Source organism: Polypterus senegalus, chromosome 8 (genome assembly GCF_016835505.1).
Source record: "Polypterus senegalus isolate Bchr_013 chromosome 8, ASM1683550v1, whole genome shotgun sequence".
NCBI classification, from domain to species: domain Eukaryota; kingdom Metazoa; phylum Chordata; class Cladistia; order Polypteriformes; family Polypteridae; genus Polypterus; species Polypterus senegalus.
Window position 1 is genome coordinate 158,705,555 of NC_053161.1, and position 24,528 is coordinate 158,730,082.

The 24,528-nt window shown below is 40.7% G+C and overlaps 1 protein-coding gene across 3 annotated transcripts in view; it reads right to left on the reverse strand.

Annotated features, from left to right (window-relative positions):
• Nucleotides 1-24,528, reverse strand: part of LOC120533168 (NACHT, LRR and PYD domains-containing protein 3-like) — a 55,336-nt gene that overhangs the window by 9,977 nt on the left and 20,831 nt on the right. For 2 of the 3 annotated variants that reach the window (XM_039759887.1, XM_039759888.1), the window contains exons 5-9: nt 22,281-22,334; nt 20,468-22,193; nt 17,409-17,582; nt 15,401-15,574; nt 8,156-8,809 (exon numbers count right to left, since the gene is read on the reverse strand). In XM_039759887.1, the coding sequence (XP_039615821.1) occupies nt 8,677-8,809; nt 15,401-15,574; nt 17,409-17,582; nt 20,468-22,193; nt 22,281-22,334 (2,261 nt within the window). In that variant the 3' untranslated portion in view covers nt 8,156-8,676. Of the gene's footprint in view, nt 1-8,155; nt 8,810-15,400; nt 15,575-17,408; nt 17,583-20,467; nt 22,194-22,280; nt 22,335-24,528 lie in introns of those variants that run through there. The other variant, XM_039759889.1, reaches the window with a different exon arrangement.

Genomic DNA, 24,528 nt, shown 5'->3' on the forward strand with positions numbered 1-24,528 from the left:
ACAGGGAGGACCCGGGAAGCGAATGGATGGATACATAATATAACAGTTGAATGATTTATAGCTCTGCCTTGCTTTACTATAGGTTTTACTATAGCAATGGGTGTGATACATTGCTGTGCATTTATAATGTATCCCAACATTGCTACAATGTCCTTATTGAGTCTGTTAAAAAAAATGATATTTTATTTTTCTTAATAAAACAATAAGCATAAAAAAAGGTTATGCATGGTCCCGATGGCCTGTAAATGCACCACTGAGGTTACATTTATGAATATTGAACACTTGGTGACGGTGCTCTAGATTCCTCATAGTGCAGGTATCCTCACCAGTCCTGACACATTTCTGCCACACTCACTGCTCTATCAGGACACTGCAGCACCTCAAACAAGATGGCCAAGCAGGAGACGGTGACACTGACACAGCTTTTCACATTTGTTTACATATCCAAGGATGCAACATAAAGTGCTGGAGGAGTGGCCCCCATACATATTGGTCTCTTCTGTATTTCGGTATGCAGTGTGGCCTGCAGGGCAAGGTGTTGACCTAAAAGTACAAGGTTTCGGTTTCAATTATCTCAATGTAAAATAGTCTTAAAGCAAAATCACTTGTTTATTAAACTATAAAATGTTGTTAACAGTTGAGGAAGGTAAATAGAGGGATGTTTAATTCTTTCTGCTACTTCTTTATAAAACTCCATCATATTATTTTAAACAGGATTTCCATTTTTTAAACTGATGCTGGCTCTTTCCTATCATCCGTACTAACAGCTTCATCAGTTTCTGCTTTTACAGCGTCTTTCATTAATTAATCAGAAAAAAACAGACAGATGACAGGAGACCTATCTGCGGTGAAGCTGCAGCAGACTTCCTTAAAGTGAACACCCAATACACCCCTGGAGTGACGGCCTTCAAACCAGTCTGGCAAGTTTACTTTTTCTTTCACATTCTAGTACGAGCCAAAACAAGGCCTATGCGGCTCAGGGTGGGGTGGCTGGACTGTGTGTGATAAAAGGAAGTTTCGGCTAACATAATACTTGGGAACTACGCTTTTCATTTGCTGGAACGTTAGGCCTTCGTGCTCTTCTTTTAGGACCAATTTTCACACATTTCTAACAGTTTAATTGTTTAAGGCCACATTATATTCACTGCTGTTTTCATGTAGTCACATGTGCCTTGGTACGGCAGCAAGAAATAGTCTGTGAATAATTAGGAAATACCCACATTTATGCATAAATTTGTCTTAAAATATTGTCTGATCTTCACCTAAGTTACAATAATGAATAAACACAATCTTTTGTAACTGATAATGCACATGTCCTTGTAAAGGTTTTGTACATTAATGCATCATTCAAACATTCACAGTTGGTTAGAAAAGTATGTGAACCCCTAGGCTGACGACTTTAACAAAAGCTAACTGGTGGGAGAGGTTAGGAAACCTGGAGTCCAGCCAATGAAATGAGACTGGAAGAGATACTTTGACCAATACAAAAAGACTCAAATATTTTGAGTTTCCTATTCACAAGAAGCATCTTCTGATATGACACATGCCATGAAAAAGGAGATCTCAGAAGATCTAAAATCAAAAACTGTTGATTTGCAAAAAAACTGGAAAAGTTTACAAGGTAATTTCAAGGAGATTAGATATTCTTCAATCCAAAGTTAGACAAGCTGTGTATACATGGTGACGATTTGGTACTGTGACTGCTCTCACTGAATGTGGGCACCCAGCCAAAATGACTCAAAGGGTACAACACATAATTTTCAGCCTGAAATGATCATTGGAACAGGGAACATCTTTTTTCATGAGTCTACTATGCACAAAATGAGCATGTCCTTAAGAAAGCCACTCTTCATAAAAAAAAATGGCAGCATGCCTGAAGTTGGCGAAATACCATCTTGACACACCACGATGCTATTGGGAAAATATTTTGTGGACTGACAAAACTAAGGTTGAATTCTTCAGGAAGAATATGCAATATAATGATTTGGCATTGCTGTGCTGACTTGAGGCCTGGAAAGCTTGACATTATTGAGGGGAAACTGAACTCCAATGTTTATCAAGGTATCCTAGAGGATCATGCCAGGGTGGCTGCCAGCTGAAGTTCAGTAGAAGTTAGGTGACTGAATTGAGTTCTGCCTGTTTACGTAGTCTGAGTGTATTTGTGCTTGCAGTCCACTAATCGAGAAAAATGTTGGGTAGTGCCATGCCACCTTCTTCTTAGATAGTTGTCTATCCTTGTACAGTGCATCCAGAAAGTATTCACAGTGCATCACTTTTTCCACATTTTGTTATGTTACAGCCTTATTCCAAAATAGATTAAATTCATTTTTTTCTCAAAATTCTACACACAACACCCCATAATGACAACGTGAAAAAAGTTTAGTTGAGGTTTTTGCAAAATTGTTAAAATTTTAAAAACTGAGAAATCATATGTACATAAGTATTCACAGCCTTTGCTCAATACTTTGTCGATGCACCTCTGGCAGCAATTACAGCCTCAAGTCTTTTTTGAATATGATGCCACAAGCTTGGCACACCTATCCTTGGCCAGTTTCGCCCATTCCTCTTTGCAGCACCTCTCAAGCTCCATCAGGTTGGATGGGAAGCGTCGGTGCACAGCCATTTTAAGGTCTCTCCAGAGATATTCAATCGGATTCAAGTATGGGTTCTAGCAGAGATGGTTGTCCTTCTGGAAGGTTCTCCTCTCTCCACAGAGGACCTCTGGAGCTCTGACAGAGTGACAATCAGGTTCTTGGTCACCTCACTGACAAAGGCCCTTCTCCCCCGATCGCTCAGTTTAGATGGCTGGGCAGCTCTAGGAAGAGTCCTGGTGGTTTCGAACTTCTTCCACTTACGGATGATGGAGGCCACTGAGCTCATTGGGACCTTCAAAGCAGCAGAAATTTTTCTGTAACCTTCCCCAGATTTGTGCCTCGAGACAATCCTGTCTCGGAGGTCTACAGACAATTCCTTTGACTTCATGCTTGGTTTGTGCTCTGACATGAACTGTCAACTGTGGGACCTTCTATAGACAGGTGTGTGCCTTTCCAATTCATGTCCAATCAACTGAATTTACCACAGATGGACTCCAATTAAGCTGCAGAAACATCTCCAGGATGATCAGGGGAAACAGGATGCACCTGAGATCAATTTGGAGCTTCATGGCAAAGGCTGTGAATACTTATGTACATGTGATTTCTCAGTTTTTTTATTTTTAATAAATTGGCAAAAATCTCAAGTAAACTTTTTTAACGTTGTCATTATGGGGTGTTTTGTGTAGAATTCTGAATAAAAAAATGAATTTAATCCATTTTGGAATAAGGCTATAAAATAACAAAATGTGGAAAAAGTGATGCGCTGTGAATACTTTCCGGATGCACTATATATCTTTTCTATGTATTCCATCCTGAAGGAGCTTAAGTTTTTAAAAAAATAGTTCATTAATATATTGGGATGTTCTGAAAAAGATAAAGGTATGACCTTTGAAATGATATTTATTTAGATAATATTAATTATCCCAGCCAGAGAAACATAAAGGGAAGAGCATCTGTTAACATCTTTTCCAATATTTTACAGAAATTAAACTTAAAGACGTCTTTATGTTTTCTTGTCGTGAGATCAACTGCAAGGTATGATCTGGTTCAATCTGATGTGAGAATTCAATGGGAAAAAGAACACTTGTTCAGGTTAATTTTGAATCTACAGGTCTTATGAAATTCACTTAGCAGATTTATTCCAAAAAGTATTGCTGACTACAGGAACACAGGCATGTAGCGCCATATCACCAGCTATCTATCAATGGCTTTTTCAGCATCAAATGATAAGAGAACCTTTGGAAGCTCACATACCATTTGGGAATATTAAGCAATCATAAAATATTTCATATTAGGCATCCATCTGAAAAATATGGTGTGACTTGTCTTTTGTTTAAACTAATAGGTTTGGCAGAATCTTACAGAATAATACACATAGAATACACACCCAAGAAGATCTTTAGTTTTCTTTGGAAAGACAGCAATTGACGCCTGATTTTGTGTTTTTTTTTTTTTACAAAATTATATTCTCTACTTTTCAAAAAACAAAAACATTATTAACATTGATGGTGTCTGCAGCTCAAAAAATGCTAAGATCAAACATTTCAGAGAAGACATCAGTGAACTAATAATCTAACAAGATCTCAATAATTATTAGCATCATAAGACAGTCCCGATGGAACAACTTAATGATAGAATTAACACAATTAAATAAGTAAATAATTTAAAAAATTAAAATAATACAAAGAAAGTAGTAAGAAAAGAAGAAACACAAGCAAATTATCTTAGTTGAAATTAAACTAAAATACAGAACAATTCAAAACTTTTCAAATACTAGACACTATTTCCTAAATTCCAAAGAAAAATAACAGTAGAAAAGAACGAATAGAAAGAGAGAATGACAAAACATAATATTTTGCATATGACAGGGTGCCTCGAGAGGAGCTGTGGTATTGTATGAGGAAGTTGGGAGTGGCAGAGAAGTACGTAAAAGTTGTACAGGATATGTACGAGGGAAGTGTGACAGTGGTGAGGTCTGCTGTAGGAGTGATGGATGCATTCAAGTTGGAGGTGCGATTACATCCGGGATCGGCTCTGAGCCCTTTCTTATTTACAATGGTGATGGACAGGTTCATAGACAAGATTAGACAAGAGTTCCCGTGGACTATGACGTTTCCTGATGACATTGTGATCTGTAGCGATAGTAGGGAGCAGGTTGAGGAGACCCTGGAGAGGAATGAAGGTCAGTAGGAATAAGACAGAATTCATGTGTGTGAATGAGAGGGAGGCCAGTGGAGTGGTGAGGATGAGGGAGTAGAGTTGGCAAAGGTGGATGAGTTTAAGTGCTTGGGATCAACTGTACAGAGAGATGGGGATTGAGGAAGAGAGGTGAAAAAGAGAGTGCAGGCAGGGTGGAATGGGTGGAGAAGAGTGTCAGGAGTGATTTGTGACAGACGGGTATCAACAAGAGTGAAAGGGAAGGTCTACAGGACGGTAGTGAGACCAGCTATGTTATATGGCCTGGAGACGGTGGCACTGACCAGAAAGCAGGAGACAGAGCTGGAGGTGGCAGAGTTAAAGATGCTAAGATACATTGGGTGTGATGAGGATGGATAGGATTAGAAATGAGCACATTAGAGGGTTGGCTCAGGTTTGGAGACAAAGTCAGAAAGGCTTGATTGCGTTGGTTTGGACATGTGCAGAGGAGAGATGCTGAGTATACTGGGAGAAGGATGCTAAGGGTAGAGGTGCTTGGCAAGAGGAAAAGAGGAAGGCCTAAGAGAAGGTTTATGGATGTGGTGAGAGAGGACATGTAGGTGATGGGTGTAACAGAACAAGATGCAGAGGACAGAAAGATATGGAAGAAGATGATCCACTGTGGCAACCCCTAACAGGAGAAGACGAAAGAAGAAGATGATAAGCAAGATGCAGTATAATGGTATTAAGCAGATGAATGATAGAGCAGCACAGGATGCTCCAGAAATATGCTGTAGGTCTATAATATGCAGGAGACGTGCAATATAGAACAAAATTATAATAGTAAATGGTAATGTAGAACAGGAAAAAAAGGAAAACGATTAATAAAAAAATAAAGAAGATGTAATAGTCAAAAATTAATCATAGCTAGGATGACTACACAGGCATGATGTGATGATGTTCACCTTTCTCTTTAAGATTTAAGTCAATACCTACTAAGGAGCATTTTGGTACATGCTGTACAGCAGGCATGTCAAACACACGGCCCACCCGCAGGAGAAATCTGTGCGACCCGCATGACATATCCTAGTTAGCACTGAACTTGCACAAAATGATTACTATCATTTGTGATTGAATCATTCTGCATCTTCGGCGTTACTTATTGACTTTTCTTACTTCTGCCTCCTGACAAAAGTGCATTTTCCCATGGCATTACGGTACCGGAAACGTCATCTGCTAGTATAACCATGAGCCTTGACCAAAGTTAATGAGACGCAACATCACAACTGAAGTGCTAGGCTGCAGCAGGGGCGGCCTTAGGCATTTGCATACCGTGCACCTGCACGGGGCCGCCACGCCAATATATATTGAATATAAAAAAACAGAAAGACAAAATAATGACACAGCTGACGGCAATGTGGCCGAAAAACATTGTGTTTCTTGTTAATTAGTATGCTGTATTTACTAACGTCGCTAGAGTCAAAGCAGTAAGCTAAATGTAGTATTATAACGTTCTGCCGTAATGAGAATATCATGGGCCGCCACTTGGTTTTCAAGTTACGGACAGGCGCATATAGAAGCGCGTCATGAGCGCGAGGCGGCAATGCAGTGTCCGCAACGGACGTGGCCATCCGTTGTGCATAAGATACCATATTGACATTGGCGGGCGAAGGGGCCACCGATTCTTTCTCTGCCCTCGGCCGCCACGAGCCTAGAGCCGCTCCTGCTTGGTTACACTACTGGCTGGGCTGCTGAGACTGGCCACTGGACAGAACTGACCATCACGAGTAGTAATAGCCCGAATATTTCATGTTTTTTTCCTCTAGTTTTATGTATTTTTGTGCTAGTATTGTAACGAACAGTTAGTGCAGACTACAGCTGAAGATCTGAAGTGGACGCGAGAAGTTGGTGAGTTAACATATTTTTGTGATTTTGAGTTTGTATAGGCCTAGTTAGTGTAGGTCAGGTGGCTTTTTGCATATCGGCTTATTTTACAACATAAACTTTGAAGTAAACTTAGCAAAGTAAAATTTGATTTTTGGAGGATTTATTTTCCAACTTGAATTACTGAGCAATGAATTCAGTGAGCGTTTTCATGATTTCAGTTCACATGAACAGGACTTTGCGCTGTTCTCTTACAACGCTCTTTGAACTGCAGTCAGATTCTATTCTGAAGGCAAAATACAACGAATCGAGAATCGAGAGTACTGTCTATGTTTGGAAGCACTTACCTTTGTGAGCAATTGTTTTCATTAATGAAAGCTACCAAAACCCCACATCGCTCAAGACTTACTGTCGAGCACCTTTCATCGCTCATAAAAGTTGCAGCTGCACAGGATTTCAAGCCTGATATTGGCAAACTGGTTACTAACAAGAGATGCCAAGTGTCGGGACAAAAGATAAAAAAAAAAAAAAATAGATCTCACACTGTAAGACTCCTATATAAGCAATGAATATACGAGATAATGAATATAATAATATAAGGACTTAGCTAAGAGGCTAAGACTCTAATTGTACACTCTTGTACGGAGAGTGTATGGAAATAAATTGCTTTTCTTTAAACTTTAAGTGTTACATTTTTTAAAGTTTTCAGTATTGGAAAGAAAGCTACAGTAACTTTGTATAATAGTATTTGTTACAATGCGGCCCGCTGACGCACATATGGCAGTCGAAGCGGCCCACCAATGGTAGTGAGTTTGACATGCCTGCCTTAGGATCAATAAAGTATCTGTCTATCTATACATTACTAACAGATCATTCTCTGATATAACACATTTTAGAAAATGTGTGGACAAATCCTAAAATAAATTTATTCAAGGTGACATGTCATTACACTGAGGAAGTCTTTAGGATAGTGCAATTGTCTTAAGATGTTTCAGTGGGGTCTCTGATTATCCCACTGAGTCAGAGGTGTTTTCCTAAGCACAGCCAACACTGGTCATCAATCTGTCCATTTGAAAGGTTACCATCTCCTCAGAAGATGAGCACACAATTATCCAAGACCCAACTAAAACATTGTGTAAAAGGAGACACAACAGCGTGAAAGGGTTGGGGCAGCGCCCTGGTGACCCAGTATAACTGAAGTGTTGCAAAAAACTGAAAGTATGCAACAAGTTGTGGAAACATTTTTCCAGAGAGAACGGAGAACAACATGGCCGTGTTCAGGAATATATGTGGTCACTCTGCAGGAAGGGGCGGGTCCAGAAGGGTGGACAATGGAAGTGACATCAGCAGTGGAGCATTAAACCACAGCACCAACCCCTGGCTCAGCAGTCAATTACCATCATCAGAGCCACTAAGCTGTCTCCCATATGCACACATGTGACAATTATAAGACAATTGCATTGTCCTGAGGGCTTCCTCGGTTGTTTATATATAAGAATTTCCGTTCCTTTTTTAGTGACATATTTCTTTTTCTTAAAACCTATGCATAATGACTAGGAAAAGATATATTTGTTTCTAGCATGGCTGCAATTCTATAAGACCACATTACAATGGGGCATTTGCTCCTGCTGGATACAGGGAGACTGCCAGCTTATATCAGGCTTTGGAAGTACAGTTTTATAGAAAGGTTTTGGAAAACACTTGAATATATATTAATTGTGACATGATTTCAAGGTTGTTCTTAAACACTTCTTAACATTGTACAGCATTGTTAAACACTCATAATTATTGGATGTATCGTCATTATTTTAAAACTGCATTGGATAAAGACGATTAATAATAACACTAACATGCTAACATGCATTTGATAGGTTGAATGGCCACACATTATAGATCAACAGGCATATAGGAATACATTTTTAATAGTCAGTTTAAGTAAATTCAGCACTAGTTTTTATTTTATGAATTAAAATACATAACTATAAACTTTTCATAAATGATGCACAAAAGCTTTACACAACCCAGTTTCTATAATTTATAGTTTTTGCTTTTCAGCCCCACACTAATGCTGATGCACTTCTGAATCCTCCAGATTAATGTTCTTCAGTTCCAGCTCAGTCAGATGTGGATGTTCAGCACAGACGGCCAAAGAAAGAGCCTCACAACAATCAGAGGTGCAACCACATGGACACAGCCTGTAAAGTGAAGGACATTGAAAGTGGAGACATGATGCTTCACGAAGAGACAGGAATTTTCATGGTCTAAACTTGAATGAAAGTCTAAATTTGGAAGCTGGCACATATGACTGGCATATCACGTAGACATATGACTTCATCCCAATAGTCACTCTTACTGTAAGGAAATCTGGCGTTAAGCCTTAAGTACACTGCCTGCATGTGTCAGCAGTTTGTAAAGTAGAGACAGTGTCTTATGTATGTGTTTATGTATTGTCCAGTTGCTGTGTCTCTCTTATATGGCACTAACTGTGCTATCCTTCTAAGATGGGGTGAAACTTAAGCCATTAAACAGACCTCACCGTTAATGTTTGCAGTGCACCATGTAAGGCATATGTTTCTGTTGTATGAAATTTGATATGGGATTCGTAAAAGCTGTGTTAATGTTTGTGACACAAAAACTATTGGAATGACAAATTCAATGCATTTTATTACTAAAAATGTTTGTGATGCATGAGGAAGAGAAAACATTATTATTTAACTCACAGATATCAAGGACTGTGTTTTGAGTTGATCATGCTGCAGAGAGCTATACGATTTGTTCCTGATTTATGCAGAAAAGGAGTTGGGCTGTGTGCACAGCATTAAGGGACTAACTTTTATCATTTATAGGAAAGGCTGACCTCTGATACTATCAGAAGACCCTGTGAAGAATGTAAGATCTTTATGGACTATAAGAATGTTTAAATTGATTCTAAGTGTGTATAATTAGAAGGGTGTATTCCTTAGGAATGCAAATGGCTGTTTGTTTCAGGTTTAAGAACATTCCAGTATATCATAAATTAAGATTTAACCTAAGCTATGTATAACCTCAGAATGAACTGCTAGGGGATTTTTCCTTTTCTAGGATATAAAAGAGAGAACGAGTTTACTTTAGATATTCTGCTAAAACCCAAATCAGTTGACTGAGTTGGGAAGAGGTAGTCTCACATTCTCTCTACTCACCAAGAAATAAGAATAAAGAAATTATTTTTTTAATTGGGTTTAAGTCTTCCGTTGTTTTCCGACTTCAGCGCTCACATGCAGCAGACTCCTATTCAGCGCGTCATCCATGGTGTATTTTGCTTTGTGTATTCGCTTCAATTTCCCGCCTGATGTCGATGCCATTTTTGTCATTGTTTGCTCTTCACTACTCTCACAAGCGCAGCGAATCTCAGTCAAACCAGCAAAGCTAATTTTCCTTCTAGCAAAGAGAGTCGAACTAAAACGTAACAGGGAGTTTTGTCACCGTTTGCAGTTGCTTACTGTTCTCAGCCCGATCTGCTGACAAAAGTTGACATCCACCCTGAAAGAGCTAAGGCTGATTTAGTGTGGGATTCGTAAAAGCAGTGCTAACGTTTGTGTTGCGCCATCTGCTGGAATGAAAAATGCAATGAAGCAGGGCCCAATTTTTTGTAGTTTTTGTTTTCTTTTTAGGCTGCTAATACACTTTTCTGGACTGAAATAGATAAATATGAGGTAAAGAGTCTTTGTTTTGTTTTGTTTTCCTCACACCAGCTTTTTTCATTCCCTCATTTGTTTTAACTCTGGATTACATCTTTTTTGTGCTGTTTAGTGTACGGTACAGTTTTCCCTGCAAATATTTACACCAAGAAAATTTTGTTTGTTTTTCTTTCTTTCTTAAGAAAAAAGCTATTGTGGAATAAGAATCTACCTTATTTTTAAATCTGCCTCTTTTGTGCCTCTCTTATTACCCCCCTTAGTCCTGGTTGGTCCCAAACTACTAGCAGACCTTCTGCTTTGGTAGGCGGCTTGTGACATACAGTACTTGAAACACATATTTTTCAGTTCATATTTGCATGAATGCAGCCTCCAGCTCTTTCAAATTTACATCAATTCCTACACTACTGTCATAGTGCAGAACAACAGAGAGCACACACAGCACCTGTGACAACATATCGTTCAAGTTTACCATTCGTCCATTGATGCTGTCGAATGCCAATGTATAATCTAATGTTACAGAAAGGTTTTTGCCTTACATTAGGTTATGCCTATACAGGGAGATTCACTTGAAAGAGGCCCCAAATATTCTGTAATTACTCTCGTGAGGGCAAAGCAATCTAAATGAAATGATGTGTAATGTGTTCCTCAGCATATGGAGCTTTGAACAAGCCGGGATGCCTCTTTGTCTGCCAATAGGAATTCGCCAGGCAAATACAGTAGAGCACTTTAAAACACTGCTGAAAACACATTACTTTAACATGGCCTTTTTATAACTTCACTTTAACTTAATACTGATACTCTGTATGTTCAATTCTTCATAATAACTATTCATGGTGGCTCTACTGTGGTGGGTTGGCACCCTGCCCAGGATTGGTTCCTGCCTTGTGCCCTGTGTTGGCTGGGATTGGCTCCAGCAGACCCCCGTGACCCTGTATTCGGATTCAGCGGGTTAGAAAATGGATGGATGGATGGTGGCTCTAAAATCCGTACTGACCCCTACTCTCTCTTCTGTTTCTTTTTCCGGTTTCTTTGTGGTGGTGGCCTGCGCCACCTCCACCTACTCAAAGCATCATGATGCACCAACATTGATGGACTGAAAGCCAGAAGTCTACGTGACCATCATCATCAGGTCCTTCCATGAAAACGCTAAATACATAGAGGACTGTTTGATTTATGTTAGGTAGATTGCCCAGAGGGCACTGGGCGGTCTCTTGGTCTGGAACCCCTACAGATTTTATTTTTTTCTCCAGCCTTTGGAGTTTTTTTGTTTTTCTGTCCACCCTGGCCATCGGACCTTACTCTTATTCTATGTTAATTAATGTTGACTTATGTTTATCTTTTATTGTGTATTCTTTTTTTCTATTTATTTTGTAAAGCACTTTGAGCTACATTTTTTTTTGTATGAATATGTGCTATATAAATAAATGTTGATTGATTGATTGATTGTGTCGGAGCAATGGGGTATGCGCCAGACAGCCATCGTGATGTTTAACCTCTGTTTGCAACTTCTGGCTGCATACCACCATATCCCTTCACTCAGTCACTCGACTTCTCATTAGGATGGTAGTGTACAGAATTGAGCAGCGTGTCTTCATGGTGTGAACCTATTGGGTCACCAATTCATTTAAAGGATGTCAGAATTACCTGGATGATCATGAGTTCATGGAAGGTTTACTTCCAGCAAGATGAAGCAGCGTGTCACACATTGGCAAGGAGCTTGACAGAAACTGAGTCCTTCTTTGGCAACAGGGTAATTTCAAAAGGGCTTTGGTCACCATGGGCGCCGGATCCAACGCCACCAGACTTCTTCCTTTGGGGTCCGCTCAAAGGAAAAGTCTATCGGAACAATCATCGCACTGGGGAAGATTTGAAGGAAAACATCCAACGTGAAATTGCTGCTATTCCCCCCCAAGACACTTGCTGATACGTTCAGGAACATGGAGTGCCATGTCGAAATGTGTCTGGCAGAAAACGGAAACCACTTCCATCATCGCATGTAATGGAATCGATTATACATACGTCAAGGTATAGAGCGCATTTTTTTGGTTCAGATTGCTTCATCCTAATGGGAGTTACAACAGAATATTCGGGGCCTCTTTCGAGTAAAAACTTGTATAAAGTATAAAACTTGCAATGTATGTCTAGAAGTGTTATTTTAGGAGACTTTTCCCCTGTAAATGGTTCATCATAAACAGAAGCTTGCTGTCTGTCAGATCAGGTTAACTAGAGCACCTCTGATCTCTGCAGTTTAAAATCATCGGCCCTACTTTGAACACAGCCTCCATGAGGTGTTTGATTTTTTTAGCAATGTCACACCCCAATGACCAGAGATGAACACTGGACTCCTTTGGTACTGTACTGCTCGTTTGACTTTGAGTTCGAATGAGGCACATTACCTGCATTGTGAGGGAGTGTCAGTTACGGCACTACAGCCATGTGGCACGATTCCCTGAGCGTGATCCAGCTCGTAAGATCCTCATTGTTGGACCAGGCCAAGGGGTCGCCCATGTAACATCTGGTTGTGGCAGATAGAGGGTCATTTCTGGAGGGTGGGACTGGACTGGGTGTCTGCCTGGGGGGTTGCCAACCAGAATCCCGAGCTGTTTCGTCATGTGGTGGGTGCAGCAACATGCTGTACCAGTGCATGCTCCCCAACGTGACCTGACCTGACACTCAATGGACTGTCTAATTGTTCCCACCCAGGTTTAAACACAATTCATTCATAGCTGTCTCCAGAGAAACAGTGCATCCGGAAAGTATTCACAGTGCATCACTTTTTCCACATTTTGTTATGTTACAGCCTTATTCCAGAATGGATTAAATTCATTTTTTTCCTCAGAATTCTACACACAACACACCATAATGACAATGTAAAAAAAGTTTACTTGAGGTTTTTGCAAATTTATTAAAAATAAAAAAAACTGAGAAATCACATGTACATAAGTATTCACAGCCTTTGCTCAATACTTTGTCGATGCACCGTTGGCAGCAATTACAGCCTCAAGTCTTTTTGAATATGATGCCACAAGCTTGGCACACCTATCCTTGGCCAGTTTCGCCCATTCCTCTTTGCAGCACCTCTCAAGCTCCATCAGGTTGGATGGGAAGCGTCGGTGCACAGCCATTTTAAGATCTCTTCAGAGATGTTCAATCGGATTCAAGTCTGGGCTCCGGCTGGGCCACTCAAGGACATTCACAGAGTTGTCCTGAAGCCACTCCTTTGATATCTTGGCTGTGTGCTTAGGGTCGTTGTCCTGCTGAAAGATGAACCGTCGCCTCAGTCTAAGGTCAAGAGCGCTCTGGAGCAGGTTTTCATCCAGGATGTCTCGGTACATTGCAGCAGTCATCTTTTCCTTTATCCTGACTAGTCTCCCAGTTCCTGCCACTGAAAAACATCCCCACAGCATGATGCTGCCACCACCATGCTTCACTGTAGGGATGGTATTGGCCTGGTGATGAGCGGTGCCTGGTTTCCTCCAAACATGACACCTGGCATTCACACCAAAGAGTTCAATCTTTGTCTCATCAGACCAGAGAATTTTGTTTCTCATGGTCTGAGAGTCCTTCAGGTGCCTTTTGGCAAACTCCAGGCGGGCTGCCATGTGCCTTTTACTAAGGAGTGGCTTCAGTCTGGCCACTCTACCATACAGGCCTGATTGGTGGATTGCTGCAGAGATGGTTGTCCTTCTGGAAGGTTCTCCTCTCTCCAAAGAGGACCTCTGGAGCTCTGACAGAGTGACCATCGGGTTCCTGGTCACCTCCCTGACAAATCATCAATTCTCCCCCGATCGCTCAGTTTAGATGGCCGGCCAGCTCTAGGAAGAGTCCTGGTGGTTTCGAACTTCTTCCACTTACGGATGATGGAGGCCACTGTGCTCATTGGGACCTTCAAAGCAGCAGAACTTTTTCTATAACCTTCTCCAGATTTGTGCCTTGAAACAATCCTGTGTCGGAGGTCTACAGACAATTCCTTTGACTTCATGCTTGGTTTGTGCTCTGACATGAACTGTCAACTGTGGGACCTTATATAGACAGGTGTGTGCCTTTCCAAATCATGTCCAATCAACTGAATTTACCACAGGTGGACTCCAATTAAGCTGCAGAAACATCTCAAGGATGATCAGGGCGAACAGGATGCACCTGAGCTCAATTTGGAGCTTCATGGCAAAGGCTGTGAATACTTATGAACATGTGCTTACTCAATTTTTTTATTTTTAATAAATTTGCAAAAATCTCAAGTAAACTTTTATCACGTTGTCATTATGGGGTGTTGTGTGTAGAATTCTGAGGAAAAAAATGAATTTAATCCATTTTGGAGTAACATAACAAAATATGGAAAAAGTGATGCGCTTTCCGGATGCACTGTATATATTATACATCTAACTTCAGCGAGACTAAATTCCAATAGATGGTGCACTGCAAACTTAGATTTCAACCTGAACTGTAGCACAACATACATTAGTGTCACATAACAGAACTAACCGAACTAGACCTGCTCGAAAGAGCAGAGAATTTAGAAAAGGCTTAAGAGGCAGATTTCGTGCCTGCTTCCAATTGCATTACCACAAGCTAACTTCTGTTCTTTGGTTGGGACACTGGAAGTTAATGGGATAACCTAGTTGGCACCCCAACTTTTCTTTGGTTCTCATCTTCCTTATTTGCCTTCCACAACATGAAGAAAATTTCTGACAGCTACATTCAACATAAGACTGCAGGGCTTGTGGAGAAACACAAACTTCTATTAGTGTGGGTATAAGGATAGGGGTAACCAAGGTGGGGAAGATTCAGTTGGTGAACAGATAAATGTAAAAAAAACACATGTCATTGTGTGTTTGAAGATGACAAAATTATAATATGCATTTTAAGGGTCATTGCATGTTTAATGGACTAGTGAGGAGTGAATTGAAACTAAACCATAAAAAGCAACAAATTTTCAAACACAGAGAAAGTATATAAATCATCAAGATTAAACCTTATACTTGCTGTTCTCTTTAGATTTACTTTGTATATTGTAGTTTATTCTGGACAGCATTTCATTTGGTTCATTTCCATCATCCTTCTAAAAGCTACATAGAGTACAACTGACATTTAAACCCAGTGTTTCCTCACCTCAGTTTCTCAAATTTATAGTTTTTGTTCTTGAGACCGTCACACAGCAGACATACTCCTGAATGCTCCATTTCACTGAAGTTCACCTCTAACTCTGTCAGATGTGAATGTTTAGAACATAAAACTGAAGAGATAGCTGCACAACATCCAGAGGTGAGGTGACATTTGTCCAACCTTAGAGATGAGAAGAGAGTAGACGAAGGTGAGTTCCAGTAACAGTACTGTCACACTTTTAATCAACAGTAAATAAAAACTTGACTAAAATATGACTGTGTGACAGTGGAGAAGGACAAAAAAACTGTAATTGCCTTTACCTCACCACTAGCATGTAGACTTATCTTGCTCAACTGGGAGAATCCCACCCCATAACTTTTAAGTTAGTAGGCAACCAATATTATACAGTATACAAGGTGAGCTAAAATGAAAATCATTACATGAGGCAGAGGCAGCTGAGTGGGTTAGAGTGAGGGTCCTTATTAGGCGATCCCTTGTAGTTTTCAGTCGACCACATGCCTTGGTCCGGTGTGCACCGTGTTTTCGCTGTTGAACTGTTCTTTAAAAACAACCAATCCGTCATCACTACGCACCGCCTCTTCCAAACGCACTTCAACATTCCTCCTAACTGTGACGTCCCAAATCAGAAAACAATTCTTCAGTGGGTGGCTAAATTTAGACAGATGGATACAACATTGAACAGAAAATCTCCAGGCCTTCTTTGGACTGTACGAACACCTGAAAACATCCAAGTTGTAAGGGCATCAATTTTGTAGTCTCCTAGATGTTCAGTGCACAGAGATGCTTCTGCATCAGGCATTTCCCACACATCTTTGAGGAGGATTTTGCATGAGGACCTTAATTTCCATCCGTACAAAATGATGGCAGTGCAGGAACTCACTGAGAGCAATTGGCAGAGCCATAGAGAGTTGTGCAAGAACATTCTGCAAACCGTTCATCAAGATGACATTGTCATGTGCAGTGACGAGGAACATTTCCATTTGAATGGTTGTGTAAATAAGCATAATTTTCGCTATTGGGCTGAAACCAACCTTTGTGAACCTCATCTAAGACCAATGCACAGTGAGCGTGTTACAGTTTGGTGCGCTGTTGCAGAATTTGGCATTGTAGGCCCTTACTTTTTTGAGGAGGGCGGTAGCAACACTCACTGTCACTTCAGAATGTTACTTTGAAATACCAGAGAACATTTTGTGGCCCCAACTGGAAGAAACAGATGTGGTGGATGCCTGGGTTCAACAGGATGGAGCAACAGCTCATACAATGCGGAGATCCATGCAAGTTTTGTGCGAGATGTTTCCGGGGAAGCTAATCTCCCTACGTGGCAATGTCGTTTGGCCTTCACGTTCACCTGATCTCACTCTGTGAGATCTCTTTGTGTTGCGCTCTCTCAAGTCAAAGGTGTACACACACCAACCTGAAAACCTTGAAACCCTTAAGAATACTATTTGCTATGAAATCGCCGCTATTCCCCTTGAAATGACCGAACGAGTCATGCAGGCATTCAGAAATCGAGTGTATCGCTAATAATGGCCACCACCTTGAAAAAATCATTTTTAAAACACAGTTAAAAAATCTATTTTGTACACCCTTTCTTGTGTCGTAATGAAATTTATTTTATCTTGTAGTGTTTTTGTTGAATAAATGTTTGAAATGTGGTACTTTTTAGCTCACCGTGTCCTATTTGAAATTGGAAAAAATCTAATTCTCAATTAGAGGATCTGTTCAAAACTTTTTTATGACAGGATCTAGTCAATAACATTTTAGAACAAGCTTCCATTTTGGGGAAAAGGATACTCTTCCTTCCTTGCAGCTTTTAAAGATTTGCTCTGGATGCTGGCTCTCCTCTCTTACTCTTAGGCAGGTGTTGAATTTTGGTTTGTTAAGGTCGACTTGATTGTATGAAATGCTATTTGCTTTAAATTATAATCAATAAAAACATCTTTTTGTCTTTACTACTCACATTGTGCATACATTCTCTCTAACATGTGCTCACCTCAGTTTCTTTACTTTACAGTTTGAGTTCCTGAGTGCGTCACACACCAAGTGCAGCTCTGAACAGCTCCGTTTATGCATTTCCAGATGCAGCTCTGTCAGGTTTGATTGTTCATTACAGAGGACCATGGAGAGGGCTTCACAACATCCACAGGAGATATGACATAATGGCAGTCTACAGTAAAGAGTAAAGGACAAGTACAGTATGAGATTGTATGCGTGGCATAACACTGAGATACATTCAGACCTGGTTTGAAAGTTGGAGCATGACAGAAATTTGGTCTTACCCTTAAGAGTAGACATAAACAAATTTTATCATTTTTTTCTAATTTACGAACCTACTCTTAACTTCACTGGGATTTAGCAAAGCTCATGAAATATCCTAATTAGCTACCAGAAGATGGCATTTAGGCAGAGACTGGCACTCACATCCCAGGAAAGGCTGAATGCTTTGGAAATGCTGTTACAGCAATGAACTCGCAAAAAAACATATACATTTAACAGAGATGGAACAATATTTGTAACAAATCTTCTATGTCATTGATCGCTCCATCTACACAGAGAAGTCACACGCTGTCAGTCAAAATTGAAGTGCTGTTAGTGTAGATATGTAGATATAGTTATGATTTGGGGTTATGTTACAACCAACCATTTCTTGAATTTTGCACCAAACTTTAAATGTCCATAGAACACATGAGATAATATTTATACATTTCTCCAGCACCCCACATAAGGTAATGTTAGATAGAGCAAGCTGCATTCATGCAGATCAGCATGCATATAAAGATCATTGTCCTAAGTTCAGATGAGCCCCCATATGTGACTCACAAGTAATATCACAGTATCAACACACAAGTGGTCATGGATGCTAACTGTACTGTAGTAGCCAGCATATTACCCCCTAAGGATAAGCAGGACTGGATGGGTGATTAGAAGCAAAATGTCAAACAGATATGCTGAGCTTTGCATTCCACAAACCCCTGGGGCATTCATGTTACACTTTACAAGCCTGAAAATGTTCAAAAAGGCCACTGGATACATACATACATACATACAAGATGATTGGGGCCACTGGAAGAGTGAATGTGACTAATGGCTGTGGGTTTTGTTTGTAACCGTTACTTTACGAGGCACTACAAATGGCCATAGCAAAGAGAAGGTGATTCTTGTGAAAGTATGGGTGTCGATCATTTATTGTTAAATAAATGTACCAGTTATCGGACTTAACTCTTTTTTGGTGTGTGCATGTCTTGGTCTTTCCATTTCTTTAATCATTACAGTATTATTGTTAATGTTGTTGCAGTCAAGTGGCAATAGTTACGTGTAGCTTAGCATAGTATCTTACTTGATACTTGATCATCTTACACATGATATTCTATATGGTGTTCCACAAGGCTCTATCCTGGGTCCGCTGCTCTTCTCAATCTACATGCTTCTGTTAGGTCAGATTATATCAGGGCACAACGTGAGCTACCACAGCTGTGCTGATGACACACAGCTGTACTTATCAATAGCACCTAATGACCCTGATTCTCTTGATTCACTAACACAATGTCTGACTTGTATCTCAGAATGGATGAATAGTAACTTTCTCAAGTTAAATAAAGAGAAAACTGAAATCTTAGTGATTAGCAATAATGGATACAATGAGGCTATTAAAAATAAACGATACATTAGGAAATTAGTTCACGTGTTTGTTTTCAGTCGACTAGATTACTGTAACGCACTCCTCTCAGGACTACCCAAAAAAGACATAAATCACTTGCAACGAGTGCAGAATGCAGCTGCTAGAATCCTAACTAGGAAAAGAAAATCCAAACACATTTCTCCAGTTTTGATGTCACTACACTGGTTGCCTGTGTCATTCAGGATTGACTTTAAAATTCTGCTTATGGTTTATAAAGCCTTAAATAATCTCGCCCCATCTTATATATCGGAATGTCTGACACCTTATATTCCAAATCGTAACCTCAGATCCTCAAATGAGTGTCTCCTTAGAATTCCAAGAACAAAACGTAAAAGAAGTGGTGAGGCGGCCTTCTGCTGCTATGCACCTAAAATCTGGAATAGCCTGCCAATAGGAATTTGCCAGGCTGATACAGTAGAGCACTTTAAAACACTGCTGAAAACACATCACTTTAACATGGCCTTTTTATAACTTCAATTTACCTTAATTTAACTTAACCCTGATACTTTGTATGTTCAATTCTTCATAAAAACTATTCATGGTGGCTCTAAAATACGTACTGACCCCTACTCAAAGCATCATGATGCTCCAACAATGATGGATGGATTAAAAGGCAGAACTCTACGTGACCATCATCATCATCAAGTCCTTCCGTGAAAATCCTAAATCCAAAGAGGACTGTTTGACTTATGTTAGGTAGATTGCCCAGAGGGGACTGGGCGGTATCATGGTCTGGAATCCCTACAGATTTTATTTTTTCTCCAGCCGTCTGGAGTTTTTTTCTGTCCACCCTGGCCATTGGACCTTATTCTTATTCAATGTTAATTAATGTTGACTTATTTTATTTTCTTACTGTGTCTTTTATTTTTCTATTCTTCATTATGTAAAGCACTTTGAGCTACTGTTTGTATGAAAATGTGCTATATAAATAAATGTTGTTGTTGTTGTTGTAGTTTATTATGTTTTTCTTCTTCTACTACTACTTTGACTTTATTATTATTATTTTTATTATTGTTATTATCATCATCATCATCATCATCTTCTTCTTTGTGGTAAAGCCTTAGAGGTAGTATCACAAAACATTGTCATGAGTGCCAATTTGCAGTAAGTGGTGCTGTAAAATAATAATGTCATTCATTCTCAGATGTTTCCTCCTACTCCTCTGTGGTACAGGGACTAGGACCCTTCGTAAAAACTTCTTATGTCCTACTCTGAAGTAGGTAAAATTCTTATCCTAGACAGACTTTTAGTGGAATTCCTAGGAGTAATGCTGACACACTTAATAAACATGGTTCCAGAAGATTTTATGATTACAGAATACAACAGATATAATAACTGTAATAAAACCACTCATGAAAGTTTTTATTACTCACTTGACACATCTGCAGCAGGTAAGACATGGTGCCAGTTTCCCGATGCTCTCTGGAGTGAGATTTGACTTTGACAGGTTAAGCTCCTGAAGTTCTCCACAGCATCTTATGACTGACCCCAGCACAGCACAGTCCATATGAGTTAAAGTCGTGTTACTGAAGTCCATCTTTAAATCTTTCCCAATAGCATCTCTGATTAATTTCTTGTTCTGAGTCTCAGAAAGCCATTGACACACTCGCAGAGCTTCACTTTTATCATTGCCCAATAGAGCTTGTTCAGCTTTCTGCTTCAGCCATTCCAGGATCCTCACTGCTGTCTTCCTCTGAAAGTCACCCAGGATTTCCCCCAGTGTTTTAAAAACACAATACCTGGCCAGTCCTACTAGGAAGTGAGTGAAAATTTCAAACCGACCATCTTTACATGAGTCCAGCTGCAAAAGCAGATCCTCAATGTCCCCTGATGGATCAAGGTAAAAGTAGCAGGCGCCAATAAACTCCTGTAGGGTGAGGTGGAAGAATGTGTATGTCGTGTACTCCAGGGTGCTTTCGCTCTGCAGGATTTCTTTGAGGAATCCAGAGAGGAATGAACAGGTTAGATCTGGCCGAAGACCAAAGGCAGACATCTCAAACTTGTCATAAAACACATATGTTTTGTTGGCCACCCCATAATAAGCCATCTTTCCCAGTTTGACCAGAATCCCCCGCTGGTCCTCAGATTCTCGCCTGTGATTGGTCAGGATGTTGTGAAGAAACATCACAAAGAGCTCAGTGACAGTTCTGGGGGCAACTCCTCGCTCTTCTTCAGGTGTCATGAAGTGGCTCTTCAGCACAGAGCAGATAATCCAGCAGAATGAAGGGTTGAAGCACATGGTGTAGAGGATAGTGTTCTCCTCCACATACTGAAAAGCCTCACTGCCAAGATCAGCATTGTCAAAGAACTTCTTAAAATACATCAGCCTTTGTTCAGGGAAGAACCCCAGGATCTCTGCAAATCGATCAACTCTATCCATGTCCAGACTCTCAAGGGCTGTTGGTCTGCTTGTGATCAGGATGGAACAGCCCTTCAGTAATGTCTGGCAGACCAGACTGCTGATCAGGATGTGGACAGGGAAGTAACCATCTGGGTTTGAGCAGATCTGCCTCTGTGTAAAGTCTAGTTTGTGTTTATACTCATCCAATCCATCAAATATAAAAAGGAGAGATCCAGGATTACTCAGGATTTGTTTCAGTCTTTTGTCATTCAGATATTTATAGTGCCTGGCAATCAGCCTCAATAGAGGCATCTGTGGTTCGTCTGCATTGTCTAGGAGGTTGAGTTCTCTGAATTTAAACAAGAATACAAATTTAAAACTCTGGTACTGTGTGCCTCTAGCCCAATCAAACATGATCTTCTGGATCATGGTGGTTTTACCAATTCCTGCCACTCCACTGACCACTACAATGTGGGGAGGACTTTCACTTCCTGGACTCCTTCTGAAAAGCTGTTCAGTCCAGACCCGCTCACATTTCTCTTTGGTTCTCTCCTGTATCAGCTCTGCATGAGTCCTCCCAGTCTTCAGAAGTTCATGATGAGTCTCATTATAGGTTCTTCTGTACTGATTAATGACCATTAGCTCAGTGTATTGAGTCTCAAAGTCTGCAGCTCTGGACTGTGGATCTACAGAAGAAGGCTGATGCTCTAGATTTCTTGTAGATTCAGACACTCTCTCTTTGTGTATCTCATAGAGGTCTGAAAATCACAATGAGAACAAGTGAGGAAACTAAGGAGTATAGGACAGGGGAGCTACTGAATGCAGACATGAGAGGAGTGGGATACCTTTAATATGAATGTCAACAAAAGGGTCCTGAATCTCCTGCAAGAGATCACATCCTGGATAGGCAAGAACAGATACATTAAAGACAATAACAGCAAATGGGAATGGCATTAATAAAGGCACTGGAAAAATGGAAATCTCTTCAACAGTCTTTGCAGAGCTGGGAAGTTGAAAAAGAACAACTAACCTCTGTCTGTATGAATATGAAAGAAAAAGTAATGTCAGTTATTGAGAAAGAGCAACAGAACCTATGACTCTACACTGTGTTACAAGATAAAATAATGCCTCTAGGTAACAGGAGATGCTGTAGGACAATGATCACAAAGTGTTAAGTGACAGCAGTGTAAAGCAACAGGTAAAGAATGTAATATTGAGGTGGGTTACCATGAGGCCGCACCATAGCACGGTTTAAATATGTGAAGTGTGTCCTTTTCATGCTGGTGGAGTGGTGTGATTTAGCCACATGCTGCTAGGGAAAATCATCAAAGTACACTGGCCACACAAAGAGATAATTATAAATTAAAAGAAGAAATTCAAAAAGGAAGCAAATATTCATAATACAAAATTACAAAATACTAGAAACAAAATGCAAAAATCTGCGGTGGGCTGGCGCCCAGCCCGGGGTTTGTTTCCTGCCTTGTGCCTTGTGTTGGCTGGTATTGGCTCCAGCAGACCCCTGTGACCTTGTAGTTAGGATATAACGGGTTGGATAATGGATGGATGGATGGATGGATGGATGGATGGATGGAAAATGCAAAATAATCCAGCCACAACTTAATTAATAAAACTACAAGCAAAATTAAGAAAATCCAAAACCAAGATCCAAAGCCATAATAACAAGATGAAAAATTCAAAAGCCAGTATCTTATAATGAAAACATCACAAGGCCACTAGGCAAACACTAAGATCAAAAGATGCAGAGAGTACAGTACATAACTAATGCCACTGAACTGTTGAAGTGGTGGCAAGGACTTTCAATAGCTCTTAGGTTCTGCAGGAAGAGAAGTTAAAGTACCAGAGGCGTGTAATCAAATTTGAAGCCTCTCTCCAGCATTAAACACAAATAAACATTCAACAATGAAATAACAAAAGAAAGTGAGAAGATAATTACATTTTCAAATAGAATGAATTGAATCATAAATTATAACCCAATTAATGAATCAAAGATAAAGCAGAATCTTGTAGAAAAAACAAAGAGATACCTACAACAGACCATAATATTGCAGACCACATGAATGGTGTCACACACGTGCGCATGGGAGGCAGCTAAAGGGCTTGAGTGAAGGCAGTTCGGAGGCATGCCGGGGTGTGGCAGAGTGCACTGACTCTTTTCTCCCTTGCCTGTAGACCATCCCGGGGGATTTCACCTGGCTCTCCTGACATCACTTCCGGGACTGAGCCAATGGAAGTCGGCCACACCAGCTCAAGTCCCTCTGATGTCACGTCCGGCTATGAGACCAATGGTGGAAGACCACGTGCCAGATCCATATGACCTCACTTCCTGTCTCCCCCTTTAAAACCTGCCCCTTTTCCTTTGTTTCCTCAGTCTTGTTTTGGACTCGTTGATGCACTTCAGTGCTCTGTATTACTTTGATAAAACGACCTTTTGCAGCCAGGATACTACAATATACGTGTGGCTGCCCCAACTCTTTATCTGTCCATGTCTCGTTCTTGTGACAGTGGCGTAGCCGGCAGGATGGAGAAGTCCCGGAAGAAGGGGACAGGACCTGCAATATACCCAGGTGGGGCGTGCGGGGCCGAGTATTCAGGCGGGGAGGGTGCCCGTGGTTGGCGTGACCGGTGCGGGCTCCGCTCCCAGCACTCATAACTAGGCCATCTGGAGGCCAGGGGTGTGCGGGTGGGGCTCACAGAATTGGGCTGCCCTGGAGGGGGAGGCAAAAGGGACTCAGTATGCTCTCTTGGGGGAGAGTGCCTGCCTCCCTGTGAAACCAAAGCCCCATTTACCACCTAGGGGTGCCCCAGACTGGCAGGTGAATAAAATAAAAAAATGGAGGTTGGACCCTGAGCGGCCGACCAACAAACAAGCCTGGTCCTTATGGGCAATGGTAGGGCATTGGCTACGGCCATTTGAAAACATGCCCTACCAAATAATAGAGCAGGTAGCTTGCTATCTGCTCCTGGAAGCGCTTCCCCTGGCTTCACCCAGCCGGTTTGGGGCAAGCAGTTTAAGAACATGTCTGAGCTCATAGAGCTTATGGAGACACAGAGGGCGGCCTCACACTCTGGGGG